The 22,548-nt window shown below is 28.8% G+C and overlaps 1 protein-coding gene across 1 annotated transcript; it reads right to left on the bottom strand.

Moving 5' to 3' along the window:
- Positions 1–18,092: 18,092 nt before the first annotated feature.
- Positions 18,093–19,044, bottom strand: LOC143603129 (ethylene-responsive transcription factor ERF012-like). The gene has a single exon (XM_077080029.1). It carries the CDS (start codon positions 18,948–18,950, stop codon positions 18,309–18,311), a length of 642 nt encoding a protein of 213 aa, XP_076936144.1. The 5' UTR covers positions 18,951–19,044; the 3' UTR covers positions 18,093–18,308.
- Between the last annotated feature and the right edge of the window lie 3,504 nt (positions 19,045–22,548).

Genomic DNA, 22,548 nt, shown 5'->3' with positions numbered 1-22,548 from the left:
GAAATAAACTTGTCAAATAAATAGATAAAGATAAAGGGTTTTATATGTAACTATACTACAAAATTAACATAATTTGATTGAAGTAAAAGGACCATATTTGTAACTATATTTGAATGGAATAATGTTAACCATTCATGAAGTTACAAAAGACCACATTACCCTTAAAACTTCATAATCTTATGTATTGTATGTTGTACAATTAGCAATAAATCTTATACCTCTTAAAATTTAAGAGGTCCTTGACTCCTCCATTATATATAGTAGAGATAGATATAGATAAGATGCTAGTTTCGGTTAGGGTAACTTTCTATATCGGGTAAGAATTAGTTTAACACCCACGCTAAATTTATAAATAATAATTCAGAACTTTAAATCTTACATTTTATAAATTATAGGTAACCGATAAAGTAACAAGTTTGTAAAGAGTTAAATTGTCATAAAACTAAAATAAAAAATGCAAATAGTGTGTATAGAATAAAGAGTATAATTTCAATCGTTACGTAATTTATTATTAGATTGATTAATTTGCCATTAAAGACGTATAATTGGTATGCTCTCAAATATGTGTACAACCGAACAACTCGAGGAGAATTTGAGTGAGTGGTAGAAAAGTGTGAAACAACACGCTAAGATACCTACTCCAAACCATGCATACTCATCAATAGTTTATGCATACTAATTCTATAAAGTTTTATGTTTGATGATCATTCGAAGAAGTACAAGTTGTTTCTTGGTGTTGTATCATGGGAAACAACTTCGTTGGCCAAAATGTTTTTAAGGAAACCGTGTCTAACACGTATAGTGGTAGCAGAACTCTAACTTTCCGTCCGTAGAGTTTAATTTTTGTTTCAATTCCATTCATCTCCTTAACATATTTTGGACGAAATTGCAGATAAATCAAAAGGGTGAAAATTGCAACAAAAATGAAACTTTATGAACATATATAGTAAATTTTAAACTTTTGGACTGAAATAACAAATTTGAATAAACTACATGGATGAAAACCGCTCTTTATTCTTTTGGAAGAAAACATCAAGATTGTTTTTATCTAGTTATTTCAAGTTAAACATTGAATCGAAGCTAGGGGCATGTAATGATATTAAGTAGTGGTTAGTTTTCCTTTTTTTTCCCTTGAACATCAATTCATACACTTTCCAACTTCACTTTAAAATTTCATTTTTTTTTATCACTAAGTTACTTGAACCCACACATTTCGGAGACAAAAACCTGATCTAACTTTTTGGCACTGCTACGGCAAACACCCTTTGTTAAGTAGTGGTTAGTTATTATAGTAATGAGTTATTTAGCAACCAATAGTTTATTAGTTTTTGTTTATCTTAATTATTGCTGAAGCTATGTGGGAATTGCAACCATGACTGAACTCTAACACCATACTAGAGGGATCTGGTAAAGTAAATGATTTGCCCTTATATAGCCATCTATCTAACTAACTAACCAAACGTACTAACTATATACAACCAACTATAATGAAAGATATAGCATTATCACTTCATGTTACACCTACAGTCCGATCCATACTAACCGGTATGTAACATAGCAAGTCTATCTACATTCTATCTAGGTTGACAAAGGTCGTTACTCGTTAGGATGGGAGGCAGTAAACACATAATTATAATATATACAACATTAGTTAAGCTAATCAACAAAAATATTTTAAAGATAACCAAATACTTTCATGTTGAACAATCTTACATACTTTACGTCACGCAAGAAAAGTTGTGTTTTGTAACGCTAGAATTACTTATACCAAATGCCTTGAAACTCAATTGAAAATTGTATCGGGTTTAAAGCTATATTATAAACAGCGGACTTGACATACCTAACAAGTCAAGTTTAACATTTTTTTTTAATTATGAAAGTGAATTTTATTAGATTCGTTATGGCTCGATCCACATTTGAACGATTTTGACCCGTCAACCAACAAACATGACTTGTTTAACATAGTTTATTAGAGATATTTTAAAGGTATTTTGAGCTTGAATTGCTCAAGCAAATCATATTATTCGAATCTCTTGATCAAGCTTGGTCATACGTGTGTGAATGATATCTAAAAAAGACGTGTGGTTGAAATTAATAAAAAAAAATCAGAAAATGGACAACGATGAGATGACAAGCACATGTCGGTTTGGGCCCAAAGTAGAGGCTTCCATTGAACCCACCCAAAATTTCATAAACCGTACGGAAAGATACGGAAAGCTGTACCATATATTCTCAATTATTTATACACTAGTTTAATCTTTATGTGTTACGAAAGTTTATTTAAATATTTGTTTTAATCGTTTAGGAGTTATCCGGGTTTGGTGAGACCCATGACCCGCAAAAATTATTGTTTGATTATGAAAGAGTTTCATAAATATATGAGATGCTATAACCCATTTAAAGATTATCCGGGTTTGGTAAGATCCATATCCGTGAATTCGGGTCAAATGCATGAGAAACATCCGTTTAGAAATCAAACAATCTGGTGGTTATAGAGAATGGGAGAACAACCTGAGAGCGACACATAGGATTTCATGGTAGACAATTATATAGATAGTTAAATTTATCTCAATCTATTGATATTCAATATTTGCCGTTTATAAATGAAATAAAACTAAAAAAAAATATCATAGTTTCAACTTTCAGTTACTCTTATTTATTTAAAAACAGTGTAAATCCAAGGGCAAATAAGCAAAATTTTATAGCCTAACTAAACTATTCATAAATGTAAAATTACAAGCTTTGTTAAATAATTTATCTAATACATCTTGTATAACACAAGGGATGGTACAGGAGTTCAAATGCTCGTCTATCACATTATTAGCATAAACAACCTCTCTTGCCCTAGTAACCACCACACTCCCATTCTCGAAGACCGTTGCCCTTCTTAAGTTGTGACCGGCCTTCTCATGGTTAGAGGTGTAAGTAAGACGTGTCGACCTCGAGTTGTAGGGGTGGTAATCTTGACCCAAACCCTTTCAAATGAGTCAATTTGAGTTGTTTTAAAAGTTAAATGAGTTGGTTTGGGTAAAAGGTTTTAACTAAATGTATCAAAATGAGTCATTTGAAATTCCATCCTTTTAGTTTCGGGTCAAAATGGGTCGACAAGTTCAAAAAAATGGGTCGATGTGGGTTAGTGTCATAAGGAAATGTGACAAGTTTCGGATCGGAACGGGTTTTCGTACAAGACAGGTTTCAGCACGAAACGGGTTTCAGATCGGAACGGTTTCGGTTCAGGTTTCAAATCAACACGAGTTTTCACCCGTGACGTGTTGGGTTTTGGTTTCTTTTGTTTCTTTCTGGTCGATTCCGGACTCGTTTTTGTTCGTTTTTTCAGTTTTGTTTTTGTTCGGTTTGAATACTTTTAGTTTCGTTTTGATTGATTTTTTCGATTTCGATTGATTTGGTCCGGTTTTGGCTTTTTGTTTCTTTGTGTCATTTTCGTCGATACTTTCGGTTTCGGTTCAATTCTAGATGGTTTTTTTTATGGAACGAGGACAACGTATGAAACATTTTAGTATTTTTACTTTTTTTGTTTATGATTTATATTTTAAGTTATAATTTTTTTTTTGAATATTTTTTTGAGGGTTTTTGATCTTAAAAGAAAACCCCTTAAAGAATTTAAAAAAAAATAATTAAAAAAATCATAACTTAAAATATAAGTAAAAAACGAAAAATCTAAAAAAACTAAAATGTTTCCGCCGTTATTCTCGTTCAAAAAAAAAACTCAAAACCCGGTTTGACCCTAACCTATTTTGACCCAAACCAAAACAACCCTTTTTTAATTGACTCGTTTTGACCCTAACTCATTTTGACTCATACTCGTTTTAACCCATGACTCGTTCGACCCAACCCAACCCATTTGCCACCTCTATCGAGTTGTATGTATGAAGAAGTTTGATGTTGGTGTGTGAGTGTTATTTCAACCTGCTCTTTGCCAATAAATCAAAATTCTTGTCGAGAATTGAATTCACTTCATTTATTATTTATTAGTTATTTATATTAAACGAATATATACTTATAACTTACATATATACATACATATACATATATATATATATATTATTTCAATTGTTTAACTATACATGATTTATTATTTTAAAAAATTGTGATATATAATATTAGGCTCCTTAGGCTCGTGAATTTAGCCAAACTCAATTTAACTATATTATTAAAGCAATAGGCTTTATGTCAAAATCCCCCCTTCCTATTGGTTATTCATTAGAGTTTTCATGTATATCAATAGCTTCTTCACTTTTCATCTTAATAAAATAAATCAATAATATAATTAAATTAGATACAATAAATGTCTTCAATTATTCTGTTTGATATTTAATTTAATAATTTGACTTCGGATAATTATATTTATTTATGGGAATTTATACGCAATTAATTATATTTTCAAAATTATCATTACTAAATTAGTTTAACATCTCTATGAAATTAGTTTATTAACCGAAAAAAAAAACAGTAATGTGACATTAACAAATAATTTTTAATGTATTTTAGATTATAGATACTTTTGATATTTTTTTGATATTTCATCCATATTATTCAATATACATATATTACGGATTTAAGTTTATAACAATTGGTTTTGATATTAGATTGAGTCAAGATTAACCGATTGAATCCCACAAATATAACATTTTACTTATAACTATTAAGCAAACCTTTTAGGAATATCATAATAAGAACCATCCACAAATCTCAATTTCTTCATATATATGGTTTTGAAAATTAAATTTAAAATCTTTTAACAACCTAACAAAAGTACATTTTTAATTATGGTATTTGTATATTCTAATTAATTATTAATTATTATTTGATTAAGTATTTGAATAACCATCCATAAGGCTTACTATAAATATGAATTTTGACCCATTTACTTATTCTAAATTTAGCAGTTAATCATTTAAATATATTAGGTTGATTTTAAATTTAATTTTTTTGATACATGTATTATATAATTTAAATGATGTAATTGATATATGTTTTTTATATATTCATATAGATTTAGCATTTGAGAAATACAATTTTGACCCATTTGAGTATAAATTCTACGTTGTTTCCGATTTATGTAAATTATGAATTAATCACCCTTTTGATTAAGGAATTATTTATTTACGAAAATTGTATTTTTTTAATTAAAGGTTGTATATTATTTGAATAATAATTTGAATATTTGATTAAGCATCCTTAATGTGTGCTTTACGTGTTTACTATAAATACCGATGTTGACCCATTGAATGCTTCTGAATTAAGTAAATATTGATTTAAATATATGGTTTTGATTTGAATTTTAAATATTCAAATTCTAATTCATATTATTCTAATTGATAATTACAGTTCAATTCTATTTAAATCTTTTAATGTTAATAAATCAAAACCATATTAGTAACTTATTTTTCCACACCTTATATGAAGTTTTTAATTATTTAAATGCTGATTATAATTATATTATTTTCAATAATTTTATAATTTTCAATCAGGGGATTCAGTATTGTAACATCCCGAAATTTCTAAGAATAAATAATTAATATATTATTTATTTAAAATGGAAAAGTTTACTTGAGTTAATAGAAAAATAGTAAAATGATAAAGATGGAAGGATAAGTAGGCTAATTAAATGTAATTAATTATGGACCAAAAAGGAAAGATGGGTCTAAGGTCCATGGGCTTAAGGGAGTATAAATACCCCTTAAAACCCTAATCCTTTCTATTTTCATTCATCTCTACACCATAGCCTACACCATCAAAACACACACTTAACCCAATTCCCGTTTTTGAGAAAACCACCCACAAAGACACAAAGATTTCCGGAGATCTAGCCGTCGGATCGGTCTCAAATTTTAACCGAGTGTTTATGGTATATAAATAAAGATTCCCACCGATTAGATCTTCGATCAGAGGTCGGGAAGTACGACTTTTACTAGCAAAACCGTAGCAGCTCAACATGAAGATTTCCGGCCATTGTTTCACTATTCCGACGACTGTAGCGGCCGTTTCCGGTGAAGTTGAGCTGATGGGTTTGTAGATCAGGACGAGACGATTCCGTGGCCGCTTGAATCACTCAAATCGGAGTTCGTTTGATATGGTTTTGGGCCTCTCGAGTGATATTAGACAAAAACTTCAAATGTACGTTTTTGTTAAAAATGTTTACTTTTCATGACCGGATTTATATGAAAATTGGTAGGATGATAGATCGGGGCTAGATAAATCGTAAAGTTACAAACTTGAAGATTAAAATAGACTTAACGAACTCATGCTTATGAACGGATCGTTTAAACGTTTTAAGCTTAAAGATCCAAACTTTATGCGTTTTCGGGCCGAGTCTTATCCGAAAATGACCATGGGAGTGTTCACGGGAATTATTAACATCGTATCAAAGGATTTCACGTTAAAACTGAGATGTTTATGGGTTCAAAACCAAACCCGAAACTGATACTGTACAACTTCGCCTGCAAGCAAGTTCGCTTGCAAGCAAGTTCGCTTACTGATCAACTTCACAGTATAAGTTCGCTACTGTAGATAAGTTCGCTTAAATGATAAGTTCGCTTAAATGATAAGTTCGCTTAATGTTAAGTTCGTTTAATGTTAAGTTCGCTTAACACTAAGTTCGCTTAATACTAAGTTCGCTTAAAAGATAAGTTCGCTTAAATGATAAGTTCGCTTAAAGGATAAGTTCGCTTAATGTTAAGTTCGTTTAATGTTAAGTTCGCTTAACACTAAGTTCGCTTAATACTAAGTTCGCTTAAAACTAAGTTAAAGTAATCTGATACGATAGGACGAGTTTTGATACGTATAACTTATATACAGTTAGCCGATCTCAGTTAAAGAAGGGGATAACGATTAACGGTGAACGCGACGGGATCCGGGCGAGTTTCTAGCCCCATTTATGTGTTATGTTTTCGGGGCTGTGTGCATACTCAATATGTTTGTTAATACGCTTATCCTAAGAGATAAGTGTATGCCTTATGTGAATAATGTGAAATGTATGAATGATTGCTTGATGGTACGTGAACGATCTTCGGATATTGCACGTACTGTCAGGTTGTAACGCTATGTATAAGGTAAGTATGATATGTATGCTTATGTGTATGAACGTGATAAAGTTAATAAAAGAAGGAAATGGTGGTTGTATGGTTACGAAAAGGGTACCGAGCCCTAATAATACTCGAGGTATGATGTATGGTTGTATGGTAACGAAGAGGGAATCGAACCCTACTAATATTCGAGAACTAGGGAACCGATAATATTCGAGGAAAGAAGGTACCGAGCCCTAATAATACTCAAGGAAAGAGGGTACCGAGCCCTAATAATACTCGAGGAAAGAGGATACCGAGCCCTAATAATACTCGAGGAAGGAGGGTACCGAGCCCTAATAATACTCGAGGAATGTAGGGCGTAATGCTCTTTATAACGTAAGATACGAAAGTAAGTTAGTACAAAGAAAGTATGAAAGTATGAATGAAACAATATAAGTTTATGTGTATTGTATAATGTATGATTAACTAGAACTCACTCAGCGTAGCTGACTTTTAGTATGCACGCAGGTGAGTAGGATGAGGCAGCTCGCTTGAGGAGACACGTGGCACTGAATAAGAGGCTGACATCGGTAGACTCAAGACGTTTAAGTCTAATGTTTTGTTTATTTTGAAAGACAAGATGTGTTTTGTTATGAAATGTTTTATGAAAGCTTTTATATTCCGCGAATGGTTTAATTAACTCTGATATTTAGAACTGCATTTATGAGTAAATACAACACGAAAGTAGAGCTACCGGTAACGGGGCCTTACAAGTATATAAATATATGACGTAATTTTATATTTTAGATATAGCCTATTATATTTGATGAATCATTATATTTGATGACATTGAAATACATAATTTTATTTGTTGTAAATACATAAATTTAATTTATATTTCTACATTAGTAAGTTTAACTCCCTATTTAAGTATAGTCTATATTTAAATATAGTATAGACTTATTTTATGAACATTACATTAAGTTATGAACATTACATTCAAATTTTAAAAATTCATTAATCTTAATTCCCTAATTTTCGTCCTTATTTTAAGTTAACTGACTTTCCCTAATTTATTCTTTCTAATTACAATACGAAATTCGTGTATAAATACTTAACATCCATACGCTCATTCTTACACTATCAAAACTTCTTTAGAAAAAACGATTATCTTTCTTTTTAAGGTTTTTAATTTTTGTTGTTTTTATATCCTCCCATTTTGTGATGTATTTTTTGGCTTAAATTTCTTATTATTCAAAAATGAACTTTTTGTTTATTTTTATTTTTTAACCACTAGGAAAATGAAGCCAAAAGACATCACCATGTCGAACTAATTCCGGTAAGGGAGATTAATTATTTTCCGATAAGGTTTTATTTGATACTTTAATGGTCGATTCTCATATTATTCTTTATTTCATTAACAATTCTTTTTCTTTTCCCTTTTTTGTCTGTATTGATTTTAATTATTATATAATTTTCTTATAATCTTTTTAGGTTCTATATCAAAAGCAAAGATTTAATGGAGATGCTGAACTATTACGGGTTTCCGGTAAGGTATTATGGAAAATACTATAATTCCCGATTCTCATATTATTCATTATTTCATTGTTCATTCATTTCTTTGCCATTTCAATTATTGGTTTTATTATTTTTATTATTTCCGTTACATCCATTTGGAATTAAATTATTTTTGTTATTGTTACTTATTCAGGTTATAGTCATTGCAATATCAATTTTTTCGGCTATTGGTAATTATTCCGACTATACATTATAACAACAATTTTACATTTGTTCACATAATTCAAATATTCCATAACTGGTAATTTTTACTATTATTTTACATTAATTGTTATTGTATTTAATTATGATTATTCCGGTTAATAACCAAAGTTCCGTTTAGTTAGAATAATATATTATTTAACATTTATTTAATTTTATCATTTCAGCTTATGGCTCCCAACTAGAAATGTTAATGTCATGGATGGAGTATTTGTTGTAAAAATGTCTTACTTTTTGTACAAGATTAGATGTATATATTTTTATTATTCATGTATTTTTGTATTTTTCACAATCCATGTAATTTAATTGATTTTTATATAATTAATCTTACATTGTTGTTGGTCAAAGTCTATTTAATAAATTTCCATGATTTTGAATCATTTTCAAAATCGTTTTAATATATTTCTCTGGTTATCATTATTGGTCAAATTCTATTTAATATGTTTCCATATTTTTAATTTAAATTTAATATCATAGGCAATTAAATCACCAATGTCAACGAAATTTAACAAATTTTTATACTTTCCAATATTATCGAACTTTATATTTTCAAATAATACACATTTATGTGCTTATGTTTTTATTTAATACCTATTATTTTTTATTTATATTGATAACCTATTTAATAGTCATTTTATAAATAGATTTTCACTATTGTTTTTGGAAAGTTTTAATGTATTGATACTATTCATATCATTAACGTTTTCAATTTTAATATTTGACTATTTTCTAATTAATCTAAAATTATTTGATGGAAAGTGGGTTGATTATGTTTGTTTTGGTCATTACGAATGTATTTTAGTTATTAGTATTCTATCATTTTTTATTTTATATAGCTTAGACAATTCATGTAAATTAATTCATTTTTCTATGAATAACAATCTTTATTTTTTACGTCTTAAAATTTTTGAATCGTATCTTGAAAGTCTTAATAATTAGTTATTGAACTTCCAAAAAAATGGAACGTTTTTTTTATAATAATATTTACAATTATTTATTTGTGTTTTTAAAACTCAACATTTACCTCTATTGCAACAATCTTTTTAGTTTTTAGTAATATTCAATCTAAACAAATTTTAATTAACATGAATGACAAATTAAATTTATACTATAAATTTTAAATAATTTACTTTTGATTATAGTCGAAAGTTAATAAGTTTTGTATTAAAAACGCATCAATATTATTTGACCAAATTAATATGTGGTGTATTACGTATTTCAAATTCATATTTAAAAAATCTTAGATATTTACTATAATTTCCTATTTATTTTAAAATATTCATCATCTTTAATTTTAATGATACATTCCAATTATTTATACATTAATTTATTTCTGTTTTTAATAACCGAATTTGACCACACATTTTTTTTAATTTTAATATTCTCCAATCTCAATAAACTTTACATCTTTTATATTTGACCAATTTTTAATTAGGCATAAAAGTCAAGAATTACCAATTCGTTTAAATTATTCCGACCAAATTAAAAACTAAACTAATAAACTAAATAGAAAATCAAAAGTTTTCATTTTTATATTAGACCAATTTTTAATTAGGCATAAATGTTAAGATCAATGTATAAAATTAAACAAAGAATTATCTAATTAAATTTATTGTTAAATAAAGTAAGGAAGCTAAAGTCTTGACAATAATTTTGTGATAATTAAAAAAATTAATATTATATTGTTTACTTAGTAAACTTATGAAAAAATGGAAAGTTTTTTATGTAATATTTACATTTTTTTATTTCTGTTTTAAAAAAACCGTAATTGACCACTCTTGCAACAATCTTTTGTAGGTTTTAATAGTCTTCAATATCAACAAATTTTCCTTCTTTTTATATTTGACCAGTTTTTTATTAGCATAAATGACAAATTTAATGCATACTGAAAATTTAAATAATTTACTTTTGATTATACTCGAAAGTTAATAAGTTTGTATTAAATACACATTAATTTATTTGACCAATTTAATATGTTGTTTATTACTTATTTCAAATTTGTATTTAAGAAATCTTAGATATTCACTATAAATTACTTATTTATGCTAAATATTCATCATCTTTAATTTTAATGATACATTTCAATCATTTATACATTTATTTATTTATGTTTTTAAGAACCGAATATTGACCACTCTTTTGTAGTTTTAATAGTCTCCAATCTCAATAAATTTTCCATCTTTTATATTTGAACAATTTTTAATTAGGCATAAATGTCAAGAATTTCCGATTTTTCTAAATTATTCCGGATAAATTAAAAAAATAAACTAATAAATTAAATAAATAATAAAAATTTCCATCTTTTATAGTTAACCAATTTTTAATTAGGCATAAATGTAAAGATTAATGTATAAAATTGAAAAAATAATTAGCTAATGAAATTTATTATTAAATAAGGCAATGATGCTAAAGTGTTAACAATAATTTCGTGATAATTAAAAAAATTAATAGTATATTGTTTAGTTACAGGATTTTCAAGAAAAATGGAAAAACTTTTATAATAATATTTACATTTATTTATTTCTGTTTTTACAAAACTGAAGTTGACTTTTTTGCAACAATCTTTTGTAGTTTTTAATAATATTCAATGTCATCAAACTTTCCGTCATTTATATTTGACATATTTTTAATTATAATAAATGACAAATTTTATGTATACTGGAAGTTTAAATAATTTACTTTTAATTCTACTAGAAAGTTAATATGTTTTGTATTAAATACACATTAATTTATTTGACCAATTTAATATGTTGTTTATTACTTATTCCAAATTTATATTTAAAAAATCTTAGAAATTAATTATAATTGCTTATTTATGTTAAATAACCACCATCTTTAATTTTAATGATACATTCCAATCATTTATACATTTATTTATTTCTGTTTTTAATATCGAATTTGACAATTCTTTTGTAGTTTTTAATTTTTTTCAATCTCAAACAATGTTTCCATCTTTTATATTTGAACAATTTTAATTACGTATAAATGCCAAGATTAATGTATACAACTGAAAAAAGAATTATATAATGAAATTGATTTTAAATAAAGTAATGATGTTAAAGAGTTTGAAATAAACTTTACTGCAGATTGCTATGACTTTAATAAAATTTTAATTAGGGAATGACTTCTATGTAATAAAATTAAAATTAACCGGTTTAATTTTAATTATCTCTATATTATTTTAATTATACTTAATTAGTGAAGTTAGTAGAATAAAACTTTATTGCTTCGATTTAACGTAATACATTTAACTAAAAGGTCTTTGAATCGAAATAAAACAAAAGATTATTTACAAAATAATTTATAATAAAATATATCTTTATTTATTTATTAATGTTGAAATGAAACTCATAATAACTTAAGACTTTAGTTGTATTTAACCAGGCTGCTATGGTTAATTTTTTTTTAGATTGTAAAGCAAAATGACCTTTTTTTTTGTGAAACGTCAAAAAAGTTGATGGTGGGCTAATATGATTATAACATGTTCATGTCTTCGTTTGGTTTTTTAATTTAGGTGTATGGTAAGTTTGTGTAAGTATTGACTTTTTATATACACATTCTAAATGTTTAATATTTTGGTTACAAACTTATGTTAAATATTTGTGTTGTTTAATATGTTAGTTATGAATTTTTTTGGTTGTCTATATTTATATGGTTGTTTATATGTTTTCAACCCATGTGTAACACGGGTTACTATTATAGAAATATTTGATGGGTTAAATACTTTTACATAAATGAATTTCTGATCATCTATGTCTTTCTATCCAGTAGTGTAAGTTGTGTTATTATTGTTTCCTTTGTGATATTTCTAATTTCCATGTCTTTAATATCTTTATGAACATCAAATATAAATAACCTACAATTGTCACTAAAGTTAATAGTATTTGGTTTCCTGGTTTTTTTGTTTTTCTGATTTGTGTATTAAAATCCTTCATTAAGTCAACAAAATTGAAACATCATGTTCTATAAAATTCTGTTTTTATATTTGTGTTATTTATCTTTTTCATATGCTAAACATATTATATTCTATTATAGATGTCTTCAAAATTAAATAAAATGTAATTTAAAGTCAATTAGCGTCTTCCAATAAGAGAAATAATTCAAACGGTTAGTCATTTTAATATTTTTTAGTTACCCTTTAAATGTTTTTTAAGAATGCATTTTTTTATAAACGTGCATCTTTAACGCCAAAAGAATTACTTACTAGCATTTTAAACGGTAACATTTTATTTTAAACTAATACGCTATATTGTATTAAAATATAAATTTTATTAACTAAAATATAGTAAATAAGTATTAATATATTATTAACTAAAAATTAAGCACTTGTCACATAAAATTATAAATGATATTTAATATATCTATTATGAACTACATTATACCTTTTTGATAAACAAATTTTTACTAACATTGAATGTATGTTTACACATTTTTTTTTCTATTTTCTTTTTTAGAAATGATATGAAACATAATTTTCAGTTATCTAATACTATTTTATTTTCTTAAAACCAACTAAATATGTGTATATGAATCAATTTATGTTAATTAGAGGCGCAAATATATTTCTCCGTTATTTTTTACTTATATTTGGTTTACTCAATTTATATTGTTTCCATACTTAACAACAAAATTCACAAATATAGATGTGGTCCATATAAATATCAGTTTTTTGGTTAAGTAAGATCATACCAATTATTATTTTATATTTTAGTTTGAACTAAAATTTTCATAACACATTATACTAAATAAAATCAAAATTACCAAAATTTTTTTGACTAATAGATTGGTTTTAAAAGCCGGTGTGTCAATAATGTTACTAAAGAATATGAATCAGAAGAACGGTTTGTGTAATGGAACTATATTGCAAGTAATTAATTTGGGTTAGGGCTGTAAACGAGCCGAGTCGGGTCGAGCCAGAGTGTGCTCGAGCTCAAGCTCGAACTTAATCGAGCTGGCTCGAGCTCGGCTCGTTTTCTTTATCGAGCTGAAAATTGAGCTCGAGCTCGGCTTGTATAAAGCTCGAGCCGAGCTCGATCTCGTCGAGCCTGACTCCTTTATTTTTTTTATTTTTTATTTATTACCCTTTTTATTTTACATTTTACAAATTTTGATATATAAAATACAAAAAATATTATTTTAACATACATATTATATAAAATTTATAAACTAGAGAATTTATTAATTTATTTGTTTTATTTTCCTTATTCTTTTTATAAGGTTTTAGGTATCGAGTGACATAATTTATGTATAATTTTTATTTATTTATTTCTTGGTATGATATTATTATATATAGATATTAAAATTTAGGGTTTAATCTAAACGAGCCAACGAGCCGAGCTAACGAGTCAAGCCAAGACCGAGCCACGAGCCGAGCTGACCCTGGCTCGAGCTCGGTTCGTTTAAAAATCGAGCCGAGTCGAGTCGAGCTCATTTAGAATCGATCTTTTTCGAGTCAAGTTTTTTTCGAGCTATTTTCGAGCGAGTTTCGAGCGAGCCAAGAGCAGCGGGCTTTTTGAACAGCCCTAATTTGGGTAGGCGTTTTGTTGAAGTAAAAGTGATTTCGGATACTAATACTGGTTATCGCACTTATATAATTCGTTGTGGTCTAACACCTTCAGATAAGAAACTTTCGTTCAAATTGAAGAGAATGTAGTTTTTTTTCCAATTGTAGTATGTTTTGCAATGACTATTAACAAAAGTCAAGGTTAATCTCTAGCAAAAATAATATTGAGAAGATGTTCATGGCCAAGTGCATGCTTTACAGGAGGAAAATAAATATATTGGTTGCATATGGACAAGATTTAGGGAAAGTCTATTAAACTTATTTCCAAATACTACTGTAAAAAGAAAGCTATGTTTCTATAATATATTAAACTATTCTCTAGCCAATGCCATTGTGCAATTTGATTTTGTATTATCAATATATCATGTGTTGGAGACATTTGTCTTCGTGGATATAAAGATTATTAATATAGATCAATAACTAAAACCAATAATTTAAGATTTATACATACTGTTGGGCTCAATGATAACTACTAAATATTTACGAACCACCAAAAAATATTTAGTTCACCTTTTGTATGTATTAAAAGATTAATACATTATTAGTATCTTACTAATGGAAAATAAAATGCGTCACTATATCAAATGGTTGCCACATCCGGACTGTTATTAGCAGCCATATGTATATGTAGTTAGGCAAGCCAAAATGTATTGTTGTGCAAGTTCTTGTCATGATTTAGAACATGTTTGAGCTAATATGGGTTATTAGCATCTTGAGTTCAAGTCATAACAAGTTCAAGTCAAGATTAAAGTGTATACAAGTTATGGCTCTCTGAATCGTTAACAAGTCATATAAGCCAAATGATGTTTCTAAGTGTTTAGTTATTAGCTATTAAAAAAACCAACTTATTCCTTTTTATATTAATCTTTGATAACACCGAAATACTACAAATTAAAGTATAAACCTTGTATACAAGGAAGTATTTAGGGAGTTGTAAATACTAAATTTATGATACTTTTGTTAAATAAATAGTTAAATTGTATAGACTTTTGTTCGTGCTTATTTTAAATTACACTTCAAGTAGTTCTTCCTACATCTTGTCAAAGTGAAACGTAATTAAACTATAGAAAAAAAAACACGAGGCTCACAGTTGGATGTCAATCCTTACATGTTGAAAAGATCAAATAATTTACGAATTAACTATTGGATATAGGTGAAGGGAATGTTGGGGGGTCCAAATGACAACGAATGAATGTACAAATTCCCGATGATATTTTAACTAACAATTCATTATATCCAGTATATAATTTAATAGACTTTGTATATCCTTCGATTTTAGACAATTTCAATGAACTTACTTTCAAGAACGGACAATATTGTCGATTAAAATTATATATGTTTATTAGACGATTTCTATATTTCCACCCGTGGCGCCCACAGGTCAATAACCTAGTATATCAATATATAAACTCGAAATCATTTAATAAACACACTTCAATTTGAACTTTGCCCGTATGATCAAGATTTTAAGTTTTTAACAGGCCAACGTTAATCAGCCAACGAATTGCTCGACTTGCAACGCCCCTACAAGTACGCTTATAGTTTGCGTGTTTCAAACATGACCATAAAAATAAAAAATCCACTATAGTATGTCGTGATCACACGTGAATACAATTTGAGGTATTTTCAATATCTGGATGATGTGAACGACACATTCTAAAAAGTATGATCTGTATTATAGCGCAATAGTCAATTACTCAATTATACGAATATTTCAGCAGATTTATTTAGTAAAAGTTATAAAACTAACAAAAAAATAATAATAAAAAGTTTTCAAGTATACGTGGGGCAATGAGAAGGAAGTTGCTAGTGGCGGCAGTAGTAAATAGTAGCCGTACACGGGATGGTGGCAGCTAATTGCAAGCTGGAAGATATGACAACTAAACAACTGCTCCCTAGTCAATGTCACACATTTTTAACAAACTTAGTTTTATTATTTTTATTTTAAGGTTTTCTGATTGGTTTCAGTTTTATCCCACGTTGTTACGTGGAATCATCACACCGAATCATCGAACCAGAAACCAACCGTCTATACACTCGTTCATTTAAATAACTTTGAATCACATTAACTCTGCGAGTTTAGCGTTGATCAGCTAAACCACTAACCTGCAACCCTATTAAACCGAATTCTCATGATGTTTCATCGAAACCATCTATACACTCGTTCATTTAGTTGAATATATTTGAATCACATTCACTTTGACAAGTTTGTTATAATCTCGACCAGTTGAACCACCAACCTACAAGGCTACAACCCTATTGAACCGAATTCTCATAATGTTTCATTGAAACCGTCTATACACTCATTCATTTGAATATATTTGAATCGCATTCACTTTAACGAGTTTGTTATAATCTTGACTAGTTGAACCACCAACCTGCAACCCTATTGAACCAAATTCTCTAATGTTTCATTTGAAACCGCCTATACACTCGTTCATTTGAATATATTTGAATCGCATTCACTTTGACGAGTGTTTTTATAATCTCGGCCAATTGAACCACTAACCTGCAACCCTATTGAACCGAATTCTCATAATGTTTCACTATTATAAATTAACAAAACATGTACTTATATAAGTTTATTTATAACATTATCTCGTTTTTTAAAATCGCTTTAACTGTGTTATGAAAACATTATATTTTTCTATACTTTGAATATTTGTAACAAAATTATACTAATTTATTTAATGATTTAGCCATCGTTTAACTATTTTATTTCTTATTACATTTTCTTGTTTGTTTATTATTTATATGTTATGTGTATACGTACTACGGACGCGTCAAATTAATTGAAATGAGCTGGAATAGTCAATTATGTACGGACCATGGTCTACTTCAAATAATTCAAGAATCATGCAAATTTTGTTCAACATGTCAGGAATACTAGTGAACTTAAATTGTAGACAATCCTCTAAAAATCTTATACATAAAGTCACGTGATCACTATTTTAAATGTTGATAAGACTATAAGATGCTCCTTAACTTGAGGTGTAAATCATGTCGAGTTGATGGTTATGGATTGTCGTGTTGTTCTAATCCATTTAACATCGTCTCATGGTCAAGTCGTGTTCCGGGTCGACATGTTATGTTCATTACGTATATGAGTAATACATTATAGTGACTTGGCAAGATTGTAAACAATTAATTTGATTTATATGAAACCTTTTTGTAATTTGATTTATAAGCTAACACAAATAATCGGAAAATAGATAGTTAGAAGTAATATAACAAAATTGTAGGAAGTAAATGGTAGATAAAAAGAATCAAAACAAAATTTATTTTTACTATAAAAAATTTAAAAATGAAAGTTAACTCTTAATTTAAACATTTTATCTCTAAGATCAAAATATTAACTTATTTAAAAACTCTTAAAAAGGTTAACTAGTAAACCCATTTTTTAAAGGGCCGTGTCAACAGACTCAAAATCTTTCTTTTTGCATATCATGTTTAGGTCGTGTTAAAATTGTCCTATCCTTAACTAAATGTATCATTAACTAAATGTTTTTGCATATCATGTTTAGATCGTGCCAAAATTGTCCTATCCTTAACTAAATGTATCCTTAACTAAATGCAGTATACATTCAATTATATGATGAAACACATATATGACTTAATTAGTGAATAAGCAAGAGTTATACAAATTCTTTAAATTATATAAACAAATATGTTTGACATATAGTTCTTTAAATTTTATAAACTACTCGAATCAGCATATATAAATATAAAATGATCATAAAGTCAAAGCTTGTGAGAAAAAGATACACATTGCGAAATTAATTCAATTAAAACATTAGTAACAATAAGATTTCCCAAATATTATTATGAGTAAATGACGATCTTCACAAAAATTAATGTAAAGATCACCTAAAGAATAACCAATTAATTAATTCATAAAATTCAATTAAATTTCCAGGTGGAACTGCAGCACCAAAAACTCAGCAGAAGCTCCATAGCGGAATGTCATAAACATCTTCCTCAACAACATCTTGATTTCCCAAAGAATCAAACATAGATTCATCGTACATCATGTGGTTCATGTCATCATACATAGGCACATCCGCGTTACACCACGACCACGGTTGATCATATTCATACGCACCCGAATACGTATCAATACTATTAAAACAATTATCATTTCCCACCAACATGTCATCATGAGTGAAATCATGAGTTGTTGGTAATTGCAAAGACGACGATGACGAAGGTGACGATAATGATAATGTTGAATTGTTGATGTTGTTGGAATTTTTATATTCATGAGTGGTTGCGGCTGCTGCAGCCGCAGCCACTCTCTGGATTGATTTAGGTGACATGTCAGCGTCATAGGGTCTAATATCGAGGTGATGGTAATGATGATGTGGGAAGTTGGTATTGGCGGATGGTCCTTTGAGACATAAAACCGCGGCATCGTACGCTCTAGCGGCGGCTTCGGGTGTCGAATGTGAGCCTAGCCATATTCTTGTTTTTTGATTTGGTGCTCGGATTTCGGACACATATGAACCCCAGCTTCTCATTCGGACTCCGCGGTACTTCTTTTTGGTTAGTTGGGAGTCTGATCCGGTGTCATTGTTCTTCATGGGATTGATCGAATAAGTTAATAAGTGATGGTGAAGGTGTTAGGAACTTAGGAGATGTTGGGGATTTATAGTGTGTGTTAGGGAACTGAAGTGGATGACAGTTAAATGTTTGAAAATGAGTAGAACTTGTTATGTACACACTACACACCCCTTCAAGTTTAACTTGTTTGTCATTTATAATCATAAATGTATATAGGATAACCAACGAGTCACACATTTAGGAAACCGTTCGACGTAGAGTTCGTTTATTTAGTATATGAATGAATATGAAGGAAAAGCTGTATTTACTTAATTAGTTATACGAATGAACATGAAGTCATGTCTTTACGTATTCATTTAAATGTATTTGTTAGTTAATGGTATTGCTAAGTTACATTTGATTTTGTTCGTTTGTTTACTTATGTATATGTTTGTACACTACGTTCATTGGTTTATGTTTATGTACATATACATAAATATTCTAACCTGGGATTGGTTAATCGACTAAGGAGCGAACAAGATACCAAGAACATGTTTATATTCTTTGTTTATGTTCTTCTTTTACGTTCTTTAGAATGTTAACAAACAAACGTAAATGAACACTTTAATATCTTAATGAACAAACATTGACAATAAAATCATACGTTTAAGTGTATATATTCGTTTGTTTGTTTGTTATGTTAAAGTTAAGTGAACGAACACGGACATGACCGTTAATGTACCTACTTATATTATAATTTTACAGATTAATAAAGCATGCATGATTTAAAATACTTTGTATAATTACAGAATATTTCAAGCATGCACATAAGTATGCCAAACATGAGTAGATAAATGGACTACCAGACAAAAATAAGTTGGGAATTTAGTCCTAGTATAAACTTGTACAAAACTTGAAGGGTCCAACTGGACATAAATGAAAGTGGTTGTTGGAAAGTAATTATCGTATGAACATAGAAATTGGATTTCATGAGATAATTATTTCAAGTCTTTTTTAAGACACAACTTAGAAGTTTCCTAAGCCAGATAAGAGAACACAAGTACTATTAAGTGTTAAAAGAGTGTTTTTTTCTAGTACACGGAAATACCTAGTCATTAATCGATTACACAAATCGGCATATTAAAATAAATTTAATTATTTTGCAATATATTTTATTGATTAATATCATTAAAAACAACACGTTTTCTTAAATTCTATAAAAAAATGTCTCTCTATATATGTAAACAAAAATACGTAAAAGTCTCTCGGCCCAATCTTGCTTTATTAAAGTCCTAATGCTTAGTTAGAATAACACATACAAGTGAAAATTTGTTTAAACTAGTAACAAACAAACATAAACAAAAGTTCACGAATGTTTATCATAAGTATACGAACAAACACCACTTTGGTGAGGCAGTAAGATAATTAAGATATGAAATAGAAGGTCATGAATTCAAATCTTATAGAGTGTATAAAGTTAGTCATTTATAAAAAGTGCTTTAACATACAAAAACTAGGTTAAGAAACTTTTTAATAAAATATAAGAAAATGCATTGATCTTTTTTAGAATTTATCTTTACATTTATGCTATAACTTTACATATAAAAGAATAAATTTTAACAGTCAAACATAATATTATTTATGCGTCTACTTTATGATCATGTATTAATGTCAGATTCTTTAAACTATTAAATTTTATTCTTCACTCAAAGTCAAAAGACATGTCAAATGATTTTATACTACGTGTTTTATAGTACAAATGCCTGTGACACTCGCACAAATTACTCGAAATCATCTCGAGTATTTTCTTCCTATTCGCGGATTTATGGAATCATGTAAAGAAAGTTCTTGCACAAAACTTCATTTTAGCTCTAATAATTTTTATAGAAATTCCAAGATACTCTTGTAAACAGCAGCCAGCTGTTACTCTTCTGGCTTGCCCATCCCTTTCATATGATATAAGATTATATCTGATCCCCGATGACTAACATGTCATTTTTTCAATCATCAGTATTTCTATTTTCTACCCTAATCTTTCAATAATTTCACTTTCACCTCAACTATTTTTATCTTTATTGTTAGTCAACTTGCTCTACAACGATCTCTTCACTTTCGTAAGCCAAACTCATCTCCATTTTTAACGGCTTTGGCTTGGGTTGAATCATATTACACAATGTTGCTTAATTTGATTGATGTATAAACCTAGCATAGGATGAGATGAGAGTATGGACATGATCAATGGACCACTAAATCGTCTACCCACTTATTTTGCTATAACTAAATTACTAATATTTTCTCTTCGATGAAAGATTATATCAACACCAATCCAACATTGTTTCATGTATGCCCCGAGGATTCGATTATCTCAAAGGTATGAGACTATGAGGGCACGGGGTGGTTCTGGTTCGTATGGGCTCATCTTGTCATACGTGATGATCACCTCATACGAATACCGACTCACCTTTAGGCCATGATGCAACATGTTACCTACTGTGAACCTATTTGATGGCGAGGGTACCTTTGCACCTTGCAATTAAGTGGGGAATAGAGGTTGCATGCATGTAAAATCGTTTAGGGTGAGGTTAATAAGCTAAGGGTGGATAGTAATAAACATGAATATGGATGCTATGATGCTACATGTCTATCGTTTTATGGTTATGCATGGGTCAGGTCAACTCAATGAACTCGATCTATTATTCGATGATTTGCGGAAGTCCCATTTATGGGCATTATGATGATGAACACCCCGATCTCCGGCGAGTCTAGGTAAACCTGTGCTAGCCCAAAACTCTTTCCGAACCAAATCCCGATCGCGTTCCGATCTGAAACTCATTTCATGCCGAAACTAGTTATTGCTAGAGGTCGTCCTTTAGGGAAACATGTGTCGGCCCAAAGCCCAATCCGAGCCGGCCCTATTCCGATCTTGAAACCCATGCCGGCCTGAAAATTGTTTAAATCCAAAAGACGTCCCATTTCTCCAAGACACTAACCAACATTGATTCATTTCTTTGAAGTATTTGACCCGCTTTGACACGAGAATAGCGTGGATTTTCAATTCACCAATTCTAACCCTTTTGCTTTTAATATCTTACCCAACCACGTCCATATAATTTTAAAAGCAACTCAAAATATTTGAAAGACTTTGAATCAAGATTCAATACAAGAACCAAGCAAAATATGATTCGATACAGAAAACAATAGTTATTATGCAATGCATAAATTATTTATTTTAAAAGTAAAACATCAAAATCTAAAATTATTTTATATAAAAATAAAAATTCACAAATTATCATGGTCGTTGCCCTGTGACCTCTCTAATTTATTTATGGTCATGGCCATGTCATTGGCTTATTTATTTATTTATTTTTAAAAGTATCAGAACTGTTATTTATAAACTTTCATGTATTTTTAAAGGGGGCAATTCCCAAAATAGTCCTAATTATGAGAGAGATTCGCAAAATAGTACAAAACTTTTTAAAATATTCAAAATAGTCCATGGAAACCTATCTGCAGTGTGACATTGATATTGAGATTTGAGTAGCCAATCACAATCTGACACGTGTAAAGGTAACGTGAAAGTTTCAACGAAATCTGTCTTCGTCGAGAGTTTTCAACCCAAAATCATTTTCTCAAAAATCT

The sequence above is a fragment of the Bidens hawaiensis genome, unplaced genomic scaffold (genome assembly GCF_021521415.1).
Source record: "Bidens hawaiensis isolate Kalapana, Puna unplaced genomic scaffold, B.hawaiensis_p1.1 tig00001961_1, whole genome shotgun sequence".
NCBI lineage: Eukaryota > Viridiplantae > Streptophyta > Magnoliopsida > Asterales > Asteraceae > Bidens > Bidens hawaiensis.
This window is presented reverse-complemented; position numbering and strand designations above follow the sequence as displayed.

Coding starts and splice junctions, on each gene's coding strand:
- LOC143603129 (XM_077080029.1), bottom strand. CDS start 18,950: ATGAAGAACAATGACACCGGATCAGACTCCCAACTAACCAAAAAGAAG.